General features: G+C 30.8%; 1 protein-coding gene across 14 annotated transcripts in view; it reads left to right on the top strand.

Annotated features, from left to right (window-relative positions):
- LOC139524508 (uncharacterized) overlaps positions 1-20,097 on the top strand; it is an 83,210-nt gene that overhangs the window by 16,276 nt on the left and 46,837 nt on the right. For 6 of the 14 annotated variants that reach the window (XM_071319320.1, XM_071319322.1, XM_071319316.1 and 3 more), the window contains exons 5-22: positions 131-349; positions 960-1,058; positions 1,410-1,439; positions 4,031-4,164; positions 4,705-4,728; positions 7,747-7,957; positions 8,338-8,592; positions 9,984-10,135; positions 10,629-10,827; positions 11,370-11,542; positions 12,151-12,502; positions 13,281-13,460; positions 14,033-14,215; positions 14,866-15,021; positions 17,469-17,594; positions 18,024-18,215; positions 18,499-18,693; positions 19,748-19,936. In XM_071319320.1, coding sequence (XP_071175421.1) covers positions 131-349; positions 960-1,058; positions 1,410-1,439; positions 4,031-4,164; positions 4,705-4,728; positions 7,747-7,957; positions 8,338-8,592; positions 9,984-10,135; positions 10,629-10,827; positions 11,370-11,542; positions 12,151-12,502; positions 13,281-13,460; positions 14,033-14,215; positions 14,866-15,021; positions 17,469-17,594; positions 18,024-18,215; positions 18,499-18,693; positions 19,748-19,936 — 3,069 coding nt within the window. The remainder of the gene's footprint in view (positions 1-130; positions 350-959; positions 1,059-1,409; positions 1,440-4,030; positions 4,165-4,704; positions 4,729-7,746; positions 7,958-8,337; positions 8,593-9,983; positions 10,136-10,628; positions 10,828-11,369; positions 11,543-12,150; positions 12,503-13,280; positions 13,461-14,032; positions 14,216-14,865; positions 15,022-17,468; positions 17,595-18,023; positions 18,216-18,498; positions 18,694-19,747; positions 19,937-20,097) is intronic. The other 8 variants (XM_071319327.1, XM_071319326.1, XM_071319325.1 and 5 more) reach the window with 3 other exon arrangements.

The raw sequence follows: 20,097 nt of genomic DNA, 5'->3' as shown, positions 1-20,097 counted from the left end.
TGAAGTGTTTGATTAACTATACTTTTAAATACATGTGTAATTGTAAATAAAAGACAAGTGTTTGGTTAAAGCTTTGAATTATATCTCTTGAGATATTTAGCATTATGAGTGTTTTTCTTGTGTATTTTAGGATACAATGTCCGAGGTTTAACAAACACACAACGATATGTTGGATCTTGGAGTGATGGTACGCCTACAACATCCGAGGTTGGTGTATGGGGAGATTTCCAACCGGACACACCCATGGGATCATGTGCTCGTGTGGACAGATCACATGATAACAAATGGTACATGGAATCATGTGACAGGGTGCTACAGTCAGTCTGTGAATTAACACCATGTCCTGACAGTAAGTTCAATGATTTTGGCTGTAATACAAAACAAAACCTATATACAGCACTCATGCTCATTTTAGAGGCTCTTCCATATACCGTCAAGAACAAAATTGACAAAATCTGTGTTGCTTTCATTAAAGGTTGTGTGACGTCACAGTATTTGTTGTCTCATCTACATTCATATGGTTCAGAATACATAAAAAGGATGATAAGAATCACCAAAAATACCACCATATCAACTTTTAACACTGACCCCTCCAAAAAAAAACCCACAATAACAGACAAATACAGACAACAAACAACACACCAACAAAATGTGCTGGCCACTACAGGAAACTAGAGAAGGTAGCTACAGCTGTAGGTTGGACATTGCCTATTGAATGTAGAAAATGATGGTGGGATTGGGGCATCCTTGCACTATAGACACATTCTTGTTTTAGATTTGTTCCCAGTTTCATTTAAATTTTAGATAATAAGCAGATGTTTTTGCAATTCTCAAAACATTTTCAGGATGGCATCTACCGGATTGAAAAAAAATACTGTTATTTACATACAGGTACCAATCAATGTCAGGAAGACTCACACTTTTTATGTTAATGTTCATATTTTTATTCCCCATTTCAGACACCTTTCGATGTACAACATCAGGAAGATGTGTTGGTACTGCTAACATCTGTAATGGTCAGGATGACTGTGGAGATGGGTCAGATGAGAGAGCCTGTTGTAAGTTTTATGTGTTAAAAATTTTAAATCCTAAAAACTGATTTTTTGCTTGCACAGATAATGATTTGAGCTATACTGTAAAGTATAAATATTAAATGACTACCCAGTATATAATTTTTTATATTTGTCCTTTAGTTTTTATATTAATTTTATTATCTCCCTTTATAGTCCTTTTTTATAACTTTTATTGCATTTTAAAAAGATTGATTTTAACAGCTGTTTTGAATTTATTTACTAAATATTTTATGAATGTACTTTCAGTTTTTATTTCTTAAAGATGTGTCTTGCTTGAATCTTTTAAGACATATTGTAACAGTGAGAGTATTATTTTGATTTAACTTTTGTTTTTAGTACAGCTACCTTGGACGGAATATTTTAATGGTAAATTTGAAATGCACTAAATATACAATATGGTGATGTTTTTATATGTGTGATGGATTTTCATTGGAATATATTATCTGCTTTTATACTTTACTTTCAGTCCAAACTATTGGAGGATGATTGTTTTATTTGTAAATTTTGTCCTTGAATGAAATTTAAGGTCGTCATTTCCTCCGAAATTTATTCCTGTTCTTGCCAATAATATTTAATTTTTATTATTCATTTTATACAAGGATTATGTTTAAATTACCAGTTATCTTGTACAATAACATTACAAAAGTTTTAATGTTTTAAACTCAATGCAGTAAAAATTTTGAATGAGTGCTGTAAATTTAAAATGAAAATTCTACTGCCCCCATCCATGATAAAACCCATCACAAAATGATGCATGACAAAAAAAGTTTTCAAATATCTCTGTCTCTTGCTATTGTGTGCATGCTAATTTGGACAACATAATTGTTTGCTATATATTGGGTATGGAATTTCAGGTTAACTACTTAGTGGTGTTTTTATTCATCATTAAAAGTTAAGGCCAATTAAGACAGTTAGCCAATAACTCAAACTTAACTTTATATACTGTCGCTTCATTTAATTTCGTTGGTATCAATTTTTCGTGGATTGCTAAAAACTTGCATTCTCTTGGATATTTGATTTCATGGTTTTGCCAATCTTTGCATGCAATGCCTATTAAAAATATGTTATTCATTGAATATTTGAAATCCTTGTTCACCAGTACTCACAAAATCCACGAAAATTGGTATCCAACAAATAATAATGAATCCACAGTATAAGAATTTTAAAATGTAAGATTTAAGTTGTTACTCCAACATTGCATGCTGTAGACATTTTATTTTGTGCACATGATTTTATGTAGAAATTGTTGTAAAAATACATGTTAGTGGATTGAAATTCATGTATATCTTTATTTAATTCTTAGATAGAGAAGATATTGTGAGAGTTATACAAATTTTGAAATTCTATCATGTCTTTGCAAAATTAAAGTAATACTAGTTATGTCTCAGCTTTAATAAAAGAAGCTGTAACAGAGAACTTTATAATTGTTCAGTGTCGTGTACTCTAATGCTTAAGACTTGAAATTAGGTGTATAACTAATTACTGTTTCTAGGAAATTGCTACTTTAATCAATATTGACTAAAGTAAATAATACTTAACATGCTTATGAAGATAATTGATTAAATAAACCATAGAAAACTCAATTCAGCTTTATTTTGTTTGTTACTTAAATCAGTGCATCTGAAAATTAAGTAAAGATTATTTAACGGAGGATAGTAAGAACTTAATACGTTCTTGAACCATTATGAGTATTTGTTGGGTTCTTTGCCAGTTTTATTTGTAATTTGTTACCCATGCATTTCTACTGCTCAAACCAGTGCTAGAAGTCAAGATGTGAGCTTTTGTTCTGTGTTGAATTGTCATTGAAATTTAATCTGAAGCAGAGAATAAAAAAAAGCATTGTTTCTTAGCTTATATGATTTTGTAAAGTCTGCCTATAGATTTTGTTTTATGAATTTAAAATACACCAAATCCATTATAATGATTAGAATCATATAAAATTAGAAAAATGGAAGATAATACTTTTAAATTTGCTATGATTATTCAGTTTTGAAAAAAATTAAAAAATTACATGCTGATGCATATGTCTACTTGAGACAGACTCAAGGTCTGCTGGGGAATATTTCCTTTATTGAAAAAAGACAAATATACAAATTGATAACTTTAAAAACTTTTACATGGACAGTACTATCTCCTATACAAAGCCTAGATTAACAAAAGGTTGTACTGTGTGTAAAGTGTAATGCAGCTTTTATGGTAAAATAAAAACAATGTTTGTCCTATTTTATAAAATAGAGGTTGGTTCCATTCCACTTTTTTGTGATTTCCCCAATTTGTAATCTAGAATTGTTCATTGCCACTTCTTTTTTGGAAGAATAATCATCTCTTGTGAAGTGTATATGCAAAGAACTAAGGCTTTATACCTGTCCCAGTCATCATACATGCAGAATAACTTCTGTAAATATGAATAGAGCAAAGAAAAAGAATTGAAATTTTAATCCAATTGCAGGATTTGTATACAGCTTCAATGTTGCACCATAAAGAGAAAATGTTAGTTATGCTTACTTGCTTCAAACAAAGAAGAATTATTCAGTAGTGATTGAAGAGAATAGTTTCAAAAAATAAATATTGTTTGCTTTGTATACATTAAAATGCATAACGGAACTCTTCCAAAGTCTGAATATCATGGAAATGTTAAAAAAAATATAAATATAAAAATTCTGTGGTAATTAGGTCGAGGAAATAAAAAAATATCCTTTGTTTAAATGAACTGTATATCTTTGGATATATTCCCCAGCTCATTATAATGTTTGTTTGAAGGTTAGGTAGATATTATTAAAAGAATAACATTTCTTTTATTCATAATAAACGTTTAGGGTTGAAATATTTCAAAAATTTATTCTTAAAAAATTGTGAAATGGGTAATATTTCTATGAGAATAGAATTATTAAAAGCTGGCTTTTTCAATGCTTATGAGGACCCTTTTGACCTTTATTATTTATGCTTTGTTATTTTAGCATCTGATTGTAAGTATTACATGTCTGGGAATGGTGGACAGGTTACCATGCCAATCACTGGTTCAACATACCCAGCCAGTTCTACATGTATTTGGACGATAGAGGCTCCAGTGGGGGAGAGAATACAAGTCCAGGTAATTACGAAAAAAGAGGCATGATTTTTCTATGCATAGATGCAAGTAGGTTAATGGATATTTTTGTCAAAAAATGTTCTTTAATGTTGTTTATTTATGTTTGAAATAAGACTTGATCAATTTCTCATGCATGAAACAGAGCTTTTTCAAGTAGATCATTGTAAGACTTAGCTTATTTAAATTTGCTGTTTTTCAGAAACAAGGACTTCAAGTAATTGTGTTTTCCCCAATCTTCTTACCAGCAGTTTCAAACGTTATCACTTTGAAGTGTATTTCAGACACCGTGTTTCAGTTTGAAAAAAAGAGTTCCTCACTTAAAAACATACTAAGCATAACTATTGAATCACCTTGAAATTTTTGAACTTGACATCCTATTACAGTTTGCATTCATACTTATTTCACTTTTGAACAACATGCACTATTACTATATGTGTTAAAATATATTAAGTATTTTCTCTCTGTTTTCTTTGTTATTTCATTTCACATTTTGATTTTGTAGTTGTATCACTGATTTGTTTTTATTTGTTTTGTGTGCATTAGCTTTCTGATCCTTCTACTCCACAGGTAAAAACAAGGATATAGTTCTTTTGGTCATGTTTGATAGAAATTAGTTTGTGCACATGTTCTTTTATAATGTAATGTCATTGCAAGTGTTTATACTGTGAAAAAAAGTCTCGAACAAGTAGAATTTAAAAAAAAATGAAATCTCTTTCATTCTGGAATTTTCTATAACTGTAATTGAAATTACAGCTAGCAAAAATACTTACCAAAACTTTTTCTTTTCCTTTCTGGGATTTAATTGTACATTTAACTGTTATTGAAATCTCAGGGTACAAAATGCCTGTATAAAACTAATTTCTTTCCAACCTGACTATTTCCATAGCTTAGATTCACAATTAATGCTGATATGTTGTCTTTAACTTATTAAATGTAAATAGAAAATTTGGAAAGTTTTAAATTTGTTTTCTTTTTTCAATTAAAAAAAGTTCCTTGATAAAATTCATTTTAAACTAGCAAGACAACATCTCAGCTTTTGTTTGCACAAATCATAAATTTAGTGTTCAGATATCTTCCTTAACATTTTTTTGACAACATATAAAATGTCAAATTTGGAATTGAAAGGCTACAAGTTTTGCAAAAAGTGATAAAGTTTTATACAATGAATATTCATTCTTTCATGACAATAAAATTACATGTATTTATCAGAAAAATCAATTTTGATATTTGTTATATGAACACTTTTCCATCTTCTCATAATTTTTGTATAATTTCACCATTTTAATCATTACCAATTGCACTAACACATATTTTACATTACCTGTGTCAAAATCTTTAATTGTTTTTACATAGGCGGTAATGGTAACATTTTTTCCTGTAGCTCAGTCCATATCGTAATCTTGGATATGTGTGATAGCTCGTTTGGAAGCTGTGACATTTTCACATATGTGGTTAAATTTTTGGGGTACGAAGTGAGATAACTTTTTCCGTAAATTAGCTTACCCTGAACATCCTTTTGTGATGCGGCTCCTTGTGGTAAAATATCACCGAAAATTTAATACTTTGAACACATTTAATAGCTCAAAAGTTTTTACACATTTATTCTATGTTCCTCTACTTTTCTAATCACCACAAATGGTTAAGTTCAGTCATTTGTAAAAAATAGAAACGTGTCCAATATTACTACACAAAGATTTTTTCTTACACATGACTTTTGAGTTCCTCATTTCGAGGCGCATTAGGGATGTTGTCCCACCTACTGTTTTATTTTTCTAGTTTTTATTTTTTTTAACGTATACATTTTTATTTCTAAAACTACTGCCTCCATTCTGCCCATGAAAGTCTTATGTGTTACATGTTTTAGGTAACATTAAGTGATTTTCTAACATTTTATGATTCCCTTTGTAATACTCTAGATAATGAGTGTCCATTTATCTTAAAGACCATTGAATATGCTTCATTGGAAAACGAAAAGTAAGACCACTTTCCTACCGTACACTTTCATTGCTTTGAAATGATGTGCATATGTTGTTAAGGGACAAGTAAAAGGGTTTTACCAGATCCCCTTTCTGGAGGCGGAACAATTCAAAAGTTTAGGAGATAAAAAAAAATTGTACAGGTCAATAATAGTTTGTAAATATAAAAAAGAAGATGAGGTATGATTGCCAATGAGACAACTCTCCACAAGAGTGCAAAGTTAGCTTTCATTTACTCAGTTTGAACAAATGAATATCATTTAATATGTTAAAAATCACAATTACACTAGCAATTGGCCAAAATATGCATTGGAGATGCATTAGATAATGATAAAGAAAATATCTACCTCAACAATGGATTAGAAGACAAATGCTAATACATGTATCGATAAATGTCCTAATTCAAATTGTATCCATCTTATATTCCTATATAGCTGTTTTATTTCATAGCAGTGAAATTTAACTTTTGATTTTGTTTTTGGTTTGTTTTTGGTTGTTTTTTTCATCAGATTTGAAAAAAAACTGTGTCATCATTGCACTCACCTGAATAATTTGTTTGATGTCAAAATATAGATTTATATTACAGATGAGAATTAAATTGTCCATCTTAACACCTTTTAAATGAATTTTGTAAAATTGTTCTATAGAATTGTGAAATCAATTAGGAATTCATTCATTTAAACTATACATAATCCATATATTATTGAAAATTGATCATTTATATTAAATCCTCTTTATGGGATTTAAGCTCCATTTAATAATTGTTATCTTGAAAAAAATCAAATCATCCTAGTTTCATTTCATTCACAGGTATTCAGCTATCTGATGAATAATCTAACATTCCTTTACTGGAACTGTTCATCAACTTTATATACACAAGGAATAGAAAGAATTATTTATTTGTGATATTAATTTTAGATGTCTAGAACTTCAGTACTTTTTATGAATGAAGGAATATTCTTCTGTTATGAAATTGATCCTTTTAGAATACCGTTTTTGGCATAATTAATCCTTTATTCAGCTTATTTGTTAACTTAGTAGTCAGTACGGTAAACATCAATATCTCTTTTATATAAAATTTGCTAAGTTTATCTAATTGATATTTCTCTATATTGTTATTTAAATCTATATATTTATGTTTATTAATGTTTCTCCTCAAAGACCTTTCAATCATGGATGCTTATTCTGCACACTGCTTGGTATTTAAGGACATACTAATAAAACAATGATTAATGTTTTCAACCAGTGTTGATACTGAGATATTGTTATAGATTAATATTGAAATTGATATTTTTTCAATTAAGATAATTAATAATAAGTTTACAAATATCTTTAAATTTTAACAAAGAAATATCATTGTTACTTCAAAGGTCATTAGAGATATAATGAAACTAAAATTGGCAATGAAATTTAAAGTATAACCTGAATGGCCCTGAATCTTCATTGATACAATGTCACTTGTCATTAAAAAATAAAAAGAAAGGGGAGATTAATTTTCCCATCATAGAATGATAATGGTTGAAAAATTAGATTGAATGTTTGTCCAGCAACCAGTATTACAGTGATATTCATACTGTACTTATGATCATTATGAATTTTGATTTTTCAGTTCACTCAGTTTAATACAGAGGAAGATATTGATGTGGTCGAGTTCTGGGAAGGGAGTCCTTCTCTGGCAGACAGTCGATGTCTGGCTCGCCTCTCAGGCTCATTACCAGCCAGTTATCAAGTTTTTATCAGCTCTAATAACTTCCTAACCGTGAGATTTGTATCTGATGCTTCCAGACAAAGAAGTGGCTTTACTTTCACTTGGAGAACAGGTACACATTACTACTATTGATAGTCTTATTTTAAGATGTATAAAGATATATGATGTTTTATTATTCATGCATGCTTCAACAGTAGCTAGTGATGTGACAATCCAGAAAAAAAATTGACATCTCTAAAAACTTCATATTAGTGTCTAAAGTTAAAAATATAGAAATGATAAGAAATAGGGTTAAAAAAAGATAACAAGCATCTTGGTGTTTTATTAATATTAAAATATATGCATTTCATTATTCACCTCAGGGAATTCTGAAACGTTACTTCTCCTGTCAAAACAAACAGAAACCAGGGAAAAAATGTTACTAACACATTCTTTTTACATACAAATTGCATTAGAACTTCAATGTTGACATTGAATGTTTAAATTTCACAGATTTCCAGTGTCAGATCGCAAAATTATCCAACAAAAGATACACAACAGGTCAGTTAGGTGATGTTGTGACCTTGACCAATAACCAGGACCATACTACATGTGAATCTCAGTGTGCTTCAGCAATCACTTGTACTGGCTTCTCATACAACAAAAATGACAACACATGTTTCTTACTCAAACAAGTAGCCCTGCCTGTTGATGATAACTGCTGTGACTTGTATGTGAAGACTTGTCCCCAGACTACAGGTTACCCAGGTAAATAATAGTACATTAATACAAGAAAACTGTAGCATAACTGTTTAGCAGTGTCTGTATTTAATGACAACTGTAAACATTTTTATGCATTATTTTTCTTTCTGGGTGTATAGGAAAACTGTGAAGTGAAAAATCTACATATTCTGTGATTAGCTGTACATATATTGTGCAATAACTACAAGCAGGAGACCTGATTATATTTTATTTCATTTTGCATGATAACTTTTCTTCACTAAAAGTTTCAGTTTCAGAATTTGCATCAACTCAAAATTCATTACTGTAAGAAATCCCCTATATAATAACCCATGTAATGTGTTAGAAAATACATGAAAAGTTGGTGGCTGAATTTACAGTACCCTTGAAAAATTCTATTATTTTTTTCTGATTTCACCATGCTGCTGATGTCGACAGGTCTATTTGGGCTAATCTAAATTTCAAATATCGAGCCCTTACAATATAAGTTTGACATATAGCTATTATGAATGAAAACATTTGAAAACAGTGTTCTTCGTCAATTATTAAGATTTTCACAATACATATGATGTTCCGATTCATAATTGTAAACTATGCCAACTCTTTTCTATTGATGGATACTGTAGACTGATTGAATAAGTTGCATTGTTTCCTAGAAATTCAATATCATGTTAGATATTAATCTTCATTAATATTCATATAACTTAATCAATATTGGATTCATTTCAAATAATTTTAAAATCAATTCTTTAGAAAAAATGCATTGTTGATATATTTTCCATAATTAATCTATAGACTAGATATAAAACAAATTAACCTTGTGATTATGCAGCTGTTTTATATATAATTAGACTGTTTGACATTATTTACTTAAGTGCAGATTTATGAATTGACCCCTTTGTAGAATATGCACTGAAAATGAAGAATAACTTTATCTTCCTCAATACTCTAATTTTGGTGAAATTTTGCATTTAGTCCTATTTTACCTCTTGTTAGACCCCAGTGTATATCAGTGGCGGATCCAGAACTTTTCTTAAGGGGGCCCGCTGACAGACCTAAGAGGGGGGCTGCTCCAGTCATGCTTCAGTGATTCCCTATATAATCAACCAAATTTTTCCCACGAAAGAGGGAGCCCGGGCCCCCAGGGCCCCCCTTGATCCGCCTATGTATATAATACTGGGATAGTCTTATTCTCCTAATCTTACCCATTAATACCATTGTTTTTCATGTAAGTGTAAGGAAATAATATAGTCATCATGGTTCATATCATGTGACAAAATTCTAAAATTCTGAAGTTGAAAATATTAAAAATAATATGCTTATCTTAATTTAGTTTTATAAATATTTGTATAGTTGTCTGTTTTTTTGTATACACTAACTTTAAAATTTTAGTAATTAAACTTTTTTTATAATTTCAGTAAGAGATGAAATTCCTTCCCTTGGAGGTACAGTAACAGGGACATCTTATGATCAGTTTATTTACAGCCCTCTCTACCCTCTACAGCATCCTGGAAACCTAGAAACTGTGTGGATTATACAAAGTTCTGGTAGTAATGTTGTCAGTGTTGAGGTAAGGCACATATGAATGTAACCAAAATTGTTTGAATTGTCATCCATACTTGTTCCAAACCCATATATCACACTATGCATACTGTTTAGAATTGCACATAAACATAATCTGAAGGCTGATTACTTCAATTCACATAAATATTTACTAACACTTAAATTGAATGATACTTATTGAAAATTTTTGTTATTCAAAACCTTTAGACGACTCTAATATGTTCAAATCAATCCTGTGAACTTGAAGGGTTTGGCTATTGACCTTGCAAACAGATGAGCCATTTAAAAGTACTTGTGACCTTTAGAAATGTTTAATACATTGTTATATGGATTGCTATTGGATTCTGATTTGCTAAAAGGTGGCAATTTTAAATATGACCATGAGACCAAATGGGGGTACCCTGCTGTAGCTCTCTATATAGTAGAAAACATATTTTCACAATTTTTAGAATGTTAATTCATTGGAAAAGTTTTTAAATGTGTTTTTTGTTGAATTGTAGGTAAAAGATATACAACTCTGTGGATCTGATACAGTAGTTCTTAAAGATGGTAACAATCCAGTCACACCTACTCTGAAGACCTTGACCTCTAGTAGTAAATCAGGGGAGGTCATCATGTCAACAGGAAATAGAATGTATGTCTACATGAAGTTGAAGGAACATCTAAAGTGTAGAGGTGTTCTACTGGCTTATAGGGAAGGTATGTTGTTAACTTTTGATTATAAATCTATACGAGGTGCCTTATTTACCAGGGAGTTTGATTTAAATCCAAAGAAATGTAATATTACTATTGAAGATTCCAGTATGTAAACAGGGGGCCTTGGTCTAAGTAGATCATCTAATATATCACTAGCTCTTCAAAATAAAGGTTGTGAGTTAGAATTTGGCAGTAGCAGTTGCATTCATCTCTATTTTTTTTTAATTGACTAGGATTGTCCATTTTTCTGCTGAAAGTTGGTAGATTTACAGTCACCTGGCTTCCTCCTCAAATAAAAACTGCCACTACCATGATATACATTGTAGGCAATAGTACCAAAAGTAGAGTTAAACACCATCAATCAACCTATGTAATCATGGTTTTTTTAATAGTTTGAGTTCTTCTATGCTTCATAGTATTTACATATATACATTTATATAGGAATTAATCTTATCGAAGAAAGCTGAATCAAAACAAATCGTTTAAAAAATATATAATGTTTATGTCTCATAGAAAATTGATTAATAATGTTATTTTTTTTTCAGGGTGCAATTTCCAGATAAAGAGTAATGCTGGTACCATATTTACCCCTGGATTTGGTGTGGTTAACTATCCTGGAGTCCTGCAATGTTTCTGGTCTATAACATCAGTCAATAAAAGACAGCTGAGACTGCAGTTTAATGAGTATGATGTAGAAAACGCTATGGATTTTCTACAGGTAAGATTACTTATGGTATAGGTCAAGTTAGATAATTACTTGAGTGTCCGTGATGGTGACAGCTAATATAATTCTTGTAAACTAAATTTTCAATAAGATCAAGGCTCTGCTTGTGTTAGCAAAAAATAGATCCTTGAGAAGTCATGTACATTGTACGAAAGGGAGGCTGGAATTACCATGTAGATGAAATGTCTAAATGGGCATCAATATGGACCATTTTTAACTATTATTATTCAAATAATTGTCCATGAGAGTCAAAATTGTTCAATGGGTAAGGTCTTTGAGGGTTGACTAGTTTAACAATAGAAGTAATTGGCATTCCTGTGTATGTGCATTTTCCTTCTATCTAAGTCTCAAACCTATATTTCTTGTAATTTATAACAAAGGTTTGTATAAGCAATGTAAAAGACACGTCCTTAAATCAGGTATTGCAGTTGAACAGATAAAATTAACTTGAATAACTTTGAGAAGGGGCTTTTTCAATTAACTTTTGATTTAGTCAGATTGAAACAGAAATGGACAGAAACACAGTTACTGAGAGTTTGAAGATAAGTTTCTCATAGCAGCCACTAATTTGAGTTAGAATTCACATTTCTCTCCTTTTTCAGGCCTGGTTAGGAGATGATGATCAGGGTTCACCAATACACACAGGAAATGGTTATTCTGGAAGTAAACCTCCTCCTATGGTGTCCACTACAGGCCAGCTAGCTTTGAAGTTTACCACCAGTGCTGTTGGGAATCGTGCTGGATTTAGAGCCACATATACAACAGGGTGTAGTTTATTGTCAGACCAATCATACACTGTTACTCCATCAAGAACTTCTATCATAGATGGTGATATCACGATAGTAAACTGTAACACAGGATACACATTCCAAGCTCCATATGCAGGGGAAGCACATGTTGCGCTCACTTGTCAGCCGGATGGGGAATATGATAAAACGGTCCCAGTTTGTTCACGTAAGTATTTTTTGGCAAATTATAATGTAGCCTTGGAATAATGATAAAGGCTACTTCTTTGTGACAAATATTTCATGCATTGATTTCAAAATCTTGAACCTTTCAAGTTTGCTATAATTTTACTATTAAATTTGTTATTTTTAATTAGTTCTTGTCTGTTCACCTTCTATTGTTTAGAATTTGTGAAGATTAATTCTTTAATCAAGAAATATGACATACAAAATTTATAATGTTTGAAAACAAACATTGAGCAATTAGAAAATCAAATATCAGCAAAAACAGGGAAGTAAAAATTTAATTCTGTGAATAAAAGCGAAACAGATAATCAATGACATTACAGATCATAGATCATTTATCATAGAAATGTATTAATCATGATCACATAGAAAAGTATGAATCATGATCACATAGAAAAGTAGGAATCATGATCACATAGAAAAGTAGGAATCATGATCACATAGAAAAGTATAAATCATGATCACATAGAAAAGTAGGAATCATGATCACATAGAAAAGTATAAATCATGATCACATAGAAAAGTAGGAATCATGATCACATAGAAAAGTAGGAATCATGATCACATAGAAAAGTATAAATCATGATCACATAGAAAAGTATGAATCACGATCACATAGAAAAGTATAAATCAAAATCATGATCACATAGAAAAGTATAAATCATGATCACATAGAAAAGTATAAATCATGATCACATAGAAAAGTATAAATCATGATCACATAGAAAAGTAGGAATCATGATCATTTATTTATATTGTAGAGGCATTTTGTGGTAAGGTACCATCAATAGAAAATGGTTATGTACAATCATCTACTGGATTATTTGGAGGGAACCAGGCTGTGTATTTGTGTAATCCAGGGTTCACTCCTCCAACAGGAACTTCTTTAACTATCAATTGTCAGGGTAACAGTTTATGGGAGGCACCTCCTACCTGCACAGGTAATATTATAAATTTAAATGATGTTTTAGGCAAAATTAGAAAAAAATAAACTTTGCGATTTATTTGTATTATTTTTAACAGAACTTAAGAAAACTTAAAACTAGACAAGATGCTTAATGTTTTTGGGAAGTTAGACACACACATGAGAATAATAACCCAGGTCTGGAAGTCTGGAAGATATAGCTTTGGCCAAAAAAAATCTACAAAAAAAGAACAAACATTTTTACAGATGGTAAAACATGAATTTCCACATATATACATGGCTGCACAGCTTTAACAGTAGACACAGTTGTTCAACAATGAGAAGAAATAGAAAATTTTCAATATTTATAGATTTGAACCAATTATGAATTTAGATTTTTATACTACCAATATGTTTTGAATTTAATCTATTACTTTAAAAACAAAGAAGAATCTGATTTTTCATTGTTTGCTTAACATCCAGTGGCAAGTATTTCATGTATTTTCAGCTTCATATGAAGATCACGATTAATTGTATATTTAGATATTAACATGGAATAACTTATATACATTTTAGGGCATTATGTAACAATATCAATTGATTTTTCAGCCAGTCCCTGCAGTGGCCAACCTTTATCTGTTCCATCTGGTCGTAGAGATATTGTTAAAGGAGATGGGACATCACATGGCAGTATATTATCATACTCATGTGACCAAAACTACGAGCTGATTGGTCCATCTAGGATTGAATGTAAAAATGGAGCATGGTCAGGCACTACACCTAGATGTCAGAGTAAGTGAAGTTTAATTCTGTATTTTACAGCTTTTAAGTTGTTTTATTGTCAATTATTAGATATTTTTTATTTATTTGCATTAAGATTTTTTTTTAAATTTTGATGGATTCATAAGTAAACTACTGGTTAAGATTATATTTCATTAAAGGATGCCATTAGAGCAAAAAGTATGTAAGCACTGTATTTTGCCAAAGCTTGATAATCTCAGGTCAATGTAAAATTTACACAAATAGGTTTTAAGATGTATTCTCCATAACTGCAGAAATCATTACTTCTTAAAATTTAGTTCAAAAAAACAAATTACTTTTTCTTGTGGTTTTTAAATACTTGTACAAATTGACAAATGAAGGCTAATACTATAGAGATAATATTTGGGCGATTCCAGATTCAAAAGCATGGGAGAATGTGTTGCACTTTTTTAGACCCAAACCATCCATAATATAAAATATAATTCTTACAAAATACAAAGGGAATGGAACCACTCAAAATTTATTAAACTTAATGCCTCCCCCACCATGCATTTCACTCTGGAACAGCCCTTATACACAGTTTGTTCATTTTATGAAAAAATTGGCAAACTGTAACTAGAATTTTGTGTTGCATTAGAAAGTAGATCTCTAACAAATCTTGACCCAGCTTTATTTTTCAGATATTCGATGTCCTCCTCAGTTCATCACTAATGGAACAGTTATCTTCAGTGGTGTTTTAAATCAGGGAGATGATGTAACTGTCAACTGTAACACAGGATTTCAGTCGACTGGAACCAATCCTTACAAATGTGGACAAACTCCTCCAACATGTCAGAGTAAGTTCAGATAAATTATGTACTAATTTGGGATCAAATATTGTACTGCTTGTGAAGTTTAGAATTTGAGAAATAAACTTAGATGTCTAATTAGCCCTTAAAGGAGATGTGACATGATTTTTTTTTTTTTTTTTTTTTAAATAAATATTTATTTATACACAATTACCCCCAAAAAACATCGATAACAATATAATTATCGTTTAAATGGATAAAAAATAAATTTAAATGTATCAATCTGTCGACATACTAATTATGAATATTTCAATCCCGGAAGTCACTCAGAACGAGGCTGTGACGTCAGTGGTTACATCAATCATATTTGACTGACGGGTGTAACCCCCCCTTTTTTTGACGATCAATGCATTTGAATGGGGACATGTAATTGGAACCCCCCTTTGTCCTGGGTTAGGAACCCCCCCTCTTTTTAAAATGGCTGGATCCGCCCCTGACCTGTAATGGTTACATAAATTTCCTTCTGAGTTTTCTAATAAAAATTAGGCAGGTATGAAAGGTGTATTGCAATAAGTTATCAGTACTTACCTATTCTATTTATTTATTAAAAATCATTTTATATCTTAATAAAAATTAAATTGTGAAGAGATATCAAGTGATGCTTTTAAAATGACAGACCATTGATGCAAGGTTATCGTGGTGAAAAATTATATGCAAAAGGTGACTTGAATGAGAAACATATATTTTGGCTAGTGAATGTATGCAAGTCTTTATATTGCATAAGACATGGAGATGAATAACATAGTTTTAACTTAAATAATGCAGATAAATCCAATTGATACAGACCTGGGAGTAGTAGATAATGTATAGTATAGACTGAGTTAGTTAAAACATATTTTACTTGCTGAATTAAAGCAAAAAGGATTAGACACAAGTAAATCATACTTATGAAGTCTTCTCCATAATACAATATAAAATTACAATAATAGTATGATATAATGGACATGCATATAAGAAAACAGTTTATAGAATAATACTAGCTTTCATATGTAAAAAAGAGAAAAAGAAAGTTTGAAAAGTCATATGATTTTGTGACGGTGACGTGTGTACTGATGATGACAATGATGTTCTGTGCCAGTAACAATAACCTCTATCAAGGCATAAACTTCTTTAAATCTTACTTATAATACCCCCCCCCGTGTTATGTCATACTTATTACACATTTATTTGGGGCAGCTTTAGTAATTCAAATTTTACACCCAACACTCTTGGTAAGGTGATAGGTAATTTATGACGATTGTTGAGAATTGTTTTTAAATTATAAGAGAGTGATCTTGAAATATTTTATTTTACCACATTTATTCATTTTCGAGTTTAGGAAATTGTTCATGAAGCTTGATTAATGAAAGAAATTTAAATTTAAATCATGCAAAGAACATAATTCATGCCACAATGAAGCCATTTATAGATACCAAGCCACTTTGACATGTTGTTTTTATAACAATTATTTGATCATTATTGATATCTATTTTGAATAAATTTTAGTAACAAAGTTACTTAATATATAATAGATCAAGAATTTTGTATTTTGTAAAATTATTTTTTCTTGTTATATGAAAAATAATTTCGAAAATAAATTGTGACTTTTTGTCCTGTGAATTTTTGTCCGTGACTTTTTGGCTGTGACTTTTTGTCCTGGGACTTTCTGTCCTACATTATTTATGACCTGTCTTTTTGTATTATTAAATGTAATTCAATTACCTGTTAAACGTAAACATTTTTAAGAAATACCTCTTTATTTTTGGTGAAATTAATTATTGATATATTATATCGGCATTGCTTGAAAGATCGTCAATGTTGGATGACGAATTTATATCTTCTACTTGATTATTTTCAACAAGTAACGGCTCAAACTGATACGGTTGAATATCTGAAGTTTGAGAATTGCCTTGAAAACTGCTGTCAACACCGTCCATTGTTTAATTTTACAGGAATATGATCGACTTCGTCCTTTTTGAGACATTTACTCAGATTGTATCCACTGACGTCATCACGATCACGTGACCGGTATCTCATTAAAAATCAAAGATTACGACAAGCGCTGGATTCTTTGACCATTAAAAGGCCGTTAAATGAGGTTTTGACAAGAAAAAATTATTACAATATGTTATTTGACCAATATTTATTAATTAATTAAAAAAAAAAAAAAAAAAAAAATTGTGTCACGTCTCCTTTAAGTAAGTAAAAAAATAATGTCTTGAAGAAAGTATTTGGATGAAAACAAATGAGACAGCATCTCCTTTGTGGACATTAAGAATATTTTATTGCAAGTGTGTGTGTGTGTAAAAAAAAGGGAAGGGAGTCTGGTCTGTACTTGCCATATCAAGCCATGTTTCCATTTAAACAATATGTTTAAATCATTGTATGCCCAAATGCCTCAAAAATGGGCCAGTATTGCTGTTCAGTTATCTTTAAAAGAAAACTTTTTACTTTAGATGTTGATGAATGCACAGCAGGGACTGCCACATGTAATCAGAATTGTGTGGACTACTCTGGTGGATATTATTGTACATGTAATAGTGGATACACACTGTCTACCAACAACCCTAGTATATGTGGAGGTTAGTATTGGACAGGGATAGGGAAAGGTGGGGGTGATTTAATCAGAATTGTGTGGACTTTTCAGTCGGATATTATTGTACTTGTAACAGTGGATACAAACTGTCTACCAATAATCCTAGTATCTGTGGCAGAAAGTATATATTGTAGAGGAACATTGGGAAGGGGCTGAAACAGAAGTGTTTTAACTATTTGATACAAGCTCTGTAATAAATTTATAAGAGACATTAGAAAGAATATGGGGAAGTTTTTTGAGTGGACTTTGAAAAGTGGACCTGAGATGTCGGAACTGCATCCAAGAACTAAATGTACAAATTTTCTGCTACTAAGACTTTAAAAGGGGCAGTATTGTCTTGAGTGCTAAAATTGATTTCTTTATTTGTTGTAATGACTGAAAATGTATCAATTTCTTTCTATATTTACTATTGTAGATATTGATGAATGTGCCTATAACAATGGATATTGTGACCACAGCTGTGTTAATGTTGCCGGATCCTACAACTGCTCCTGTAACTATGGATACGACCTTTATACATTCAATGGATTCCAAGGACTAAACCTTCAAGCAGGAGAAGATGGAAAGTCACCATGGCACTCTTATCACATTGGTCATTCTTGTGTGTGTAAGTAACATATGTGACTGAAAACCAAGACTTGGGATTAGATTGTTGTTTCAATTGAATTGTATGTGCAAAACATGACTTGTCTTAAAAAACAGATAAAAAACTCTATTTTTATCAAATTTACCAGGATTATAATGATATAAATGTCCATTTTTAATGAAGATATGTTTGTGCCGAAAATTATATAATTTTTTATGAAACTCATCAAGTACTTTGCTATTTTTCAAATATTTGTGTTTTTGGCCCCATTTTGTCATGAAATACATTAACTTGATATTTTCAGTAAAACAATGCCCAATGCCTAGCCAGACAATAGGTCATGGAAGGTCACTGACATTACAATTGACCTTTACCCAGGGTGACTCTGTGCAGTATTTATGTGATGTTGGGTATGTTGTTTCTGGGTCTAATTCTGCCACAACAACTGTATCTTGTCAAGGAGATGGCTCATGGAATCCAGCTATACCTACGTGTACACGTAAGTTTATTGCTGTTTAGATCTTTTGAGAAATTGTAAATTGATTGGATGATTACGGTACTCATTTGACATTGAATTTGAAATATTTTATGGAATAATTGCAAACAAAAGTTATCCTTTGTATGTGTATATGATTTGTAAAAACAAATTAGTACCCAAAATAGTAAGACCCCAGCGTTTTATTATATAGGACATCGTTTTGGTCAAATTCTTCATGCTCGCTTAAGAATGGATTCAAGCTCATTGAATTCTCACCTTTTCCTTCGTAACTTAGTAGACTCTCCAAATTGTCGTTGTGGTGATGTAGAAACAAATTCTCACTTCCTGTTATCTTGTCCTATATATACTAATTTAAGACAAGAACTATTAGATTCTGTTTCAGTTCTTCCTGTCCAAGTTAACACAAAAACTTTGCTTTTTGGATCAACGGTACTCTCAGATGAGCAAAATAGTCTTTTATTTAGTTTGGTGCAGAAATATATTATTAAAAGTAAACGTTTTAACCCTTGATGTTAATGCTTCATCACTCAATAGGAACCAAAGCATTTCTAACTGTATACATTACAATAATTCATGTTTATTTTTAATTTTTTTTAATTTTTTAAAATTTTTTTTTTTCATTAAATTTTTTCTTCTTTCACCTTTTTCATATTCATATATTTATTACAGAGCATAACAGTATTTATATTTATGTATTGTTCTATAAGTGTATTATTTTTGTAAAGGAGACAGATTTGTAAAAGCAAATTGCTTGTTTCTGAATCCTGAATATTATTTCCTTTGTATAATATCGTATTATGATGAATTATCTGAATAAATATTGTTTAAACTAAAAGTTATCCTGTAAATATAATACTTTTAGAAATTGTGACTTGGATGGACCGTTGTCTCATTGGCACTCATACCACTTCTTCTTCTATCATTCTTAAATTCCCATGCTCAATACATTTTCATTTTGAAGCTTTGATAAAATAGTCTAATTGCTTTCTAAATGAAAATAAGAAGTATCATGACCTATTCTCTATGTAACTATAACAACATTTTCTGTTTGCAGCGGCCACATGTTTTCTGGATGTTGTTGCCGATAGTAACACCACACCTACTGGTAGTATCAATTACAATAGCGCCTATACCCTCCAGTGTGACAATACCAACAGCACTGGTGTGACCCTGAGGAGATTTTGTGCCTATAAACCAGATACCAAACGTTATGGTACAGTTGGAGATAGTTTGAATTGTCCAGGTAATATACTGCTAAAAATTATAGTCTCAATTGTACTAGTTGACATCTTTAGTTCTACAATGGGTATCTTCAAAATAAAGAACTCTCTTTTCTGTCGTGTCTTGCTTTGCAAAATTAAAAGAAATCCTATATTTCCTTTAGTCTTTTAACAGTTAGTATTG

This window comes from Mytilus edulis, chromosome 5 (genome assembly GCF_963676685.1).
Source record: "Mytilus edulis chromosome 5, xbMytEdul2.2, whole genome shotgun sequence".
NCBI lineage: Eukaryota > Metazoa > Mollusca > Bivalvia > Mytilida > Mytilidae > Mytilus > Mytilus edulis.
The sequence above is the reverse complement of the archived record's forward strand: the minus strand, read 5'-3'. Positions and strand labels throughout refer to the sequence as shown.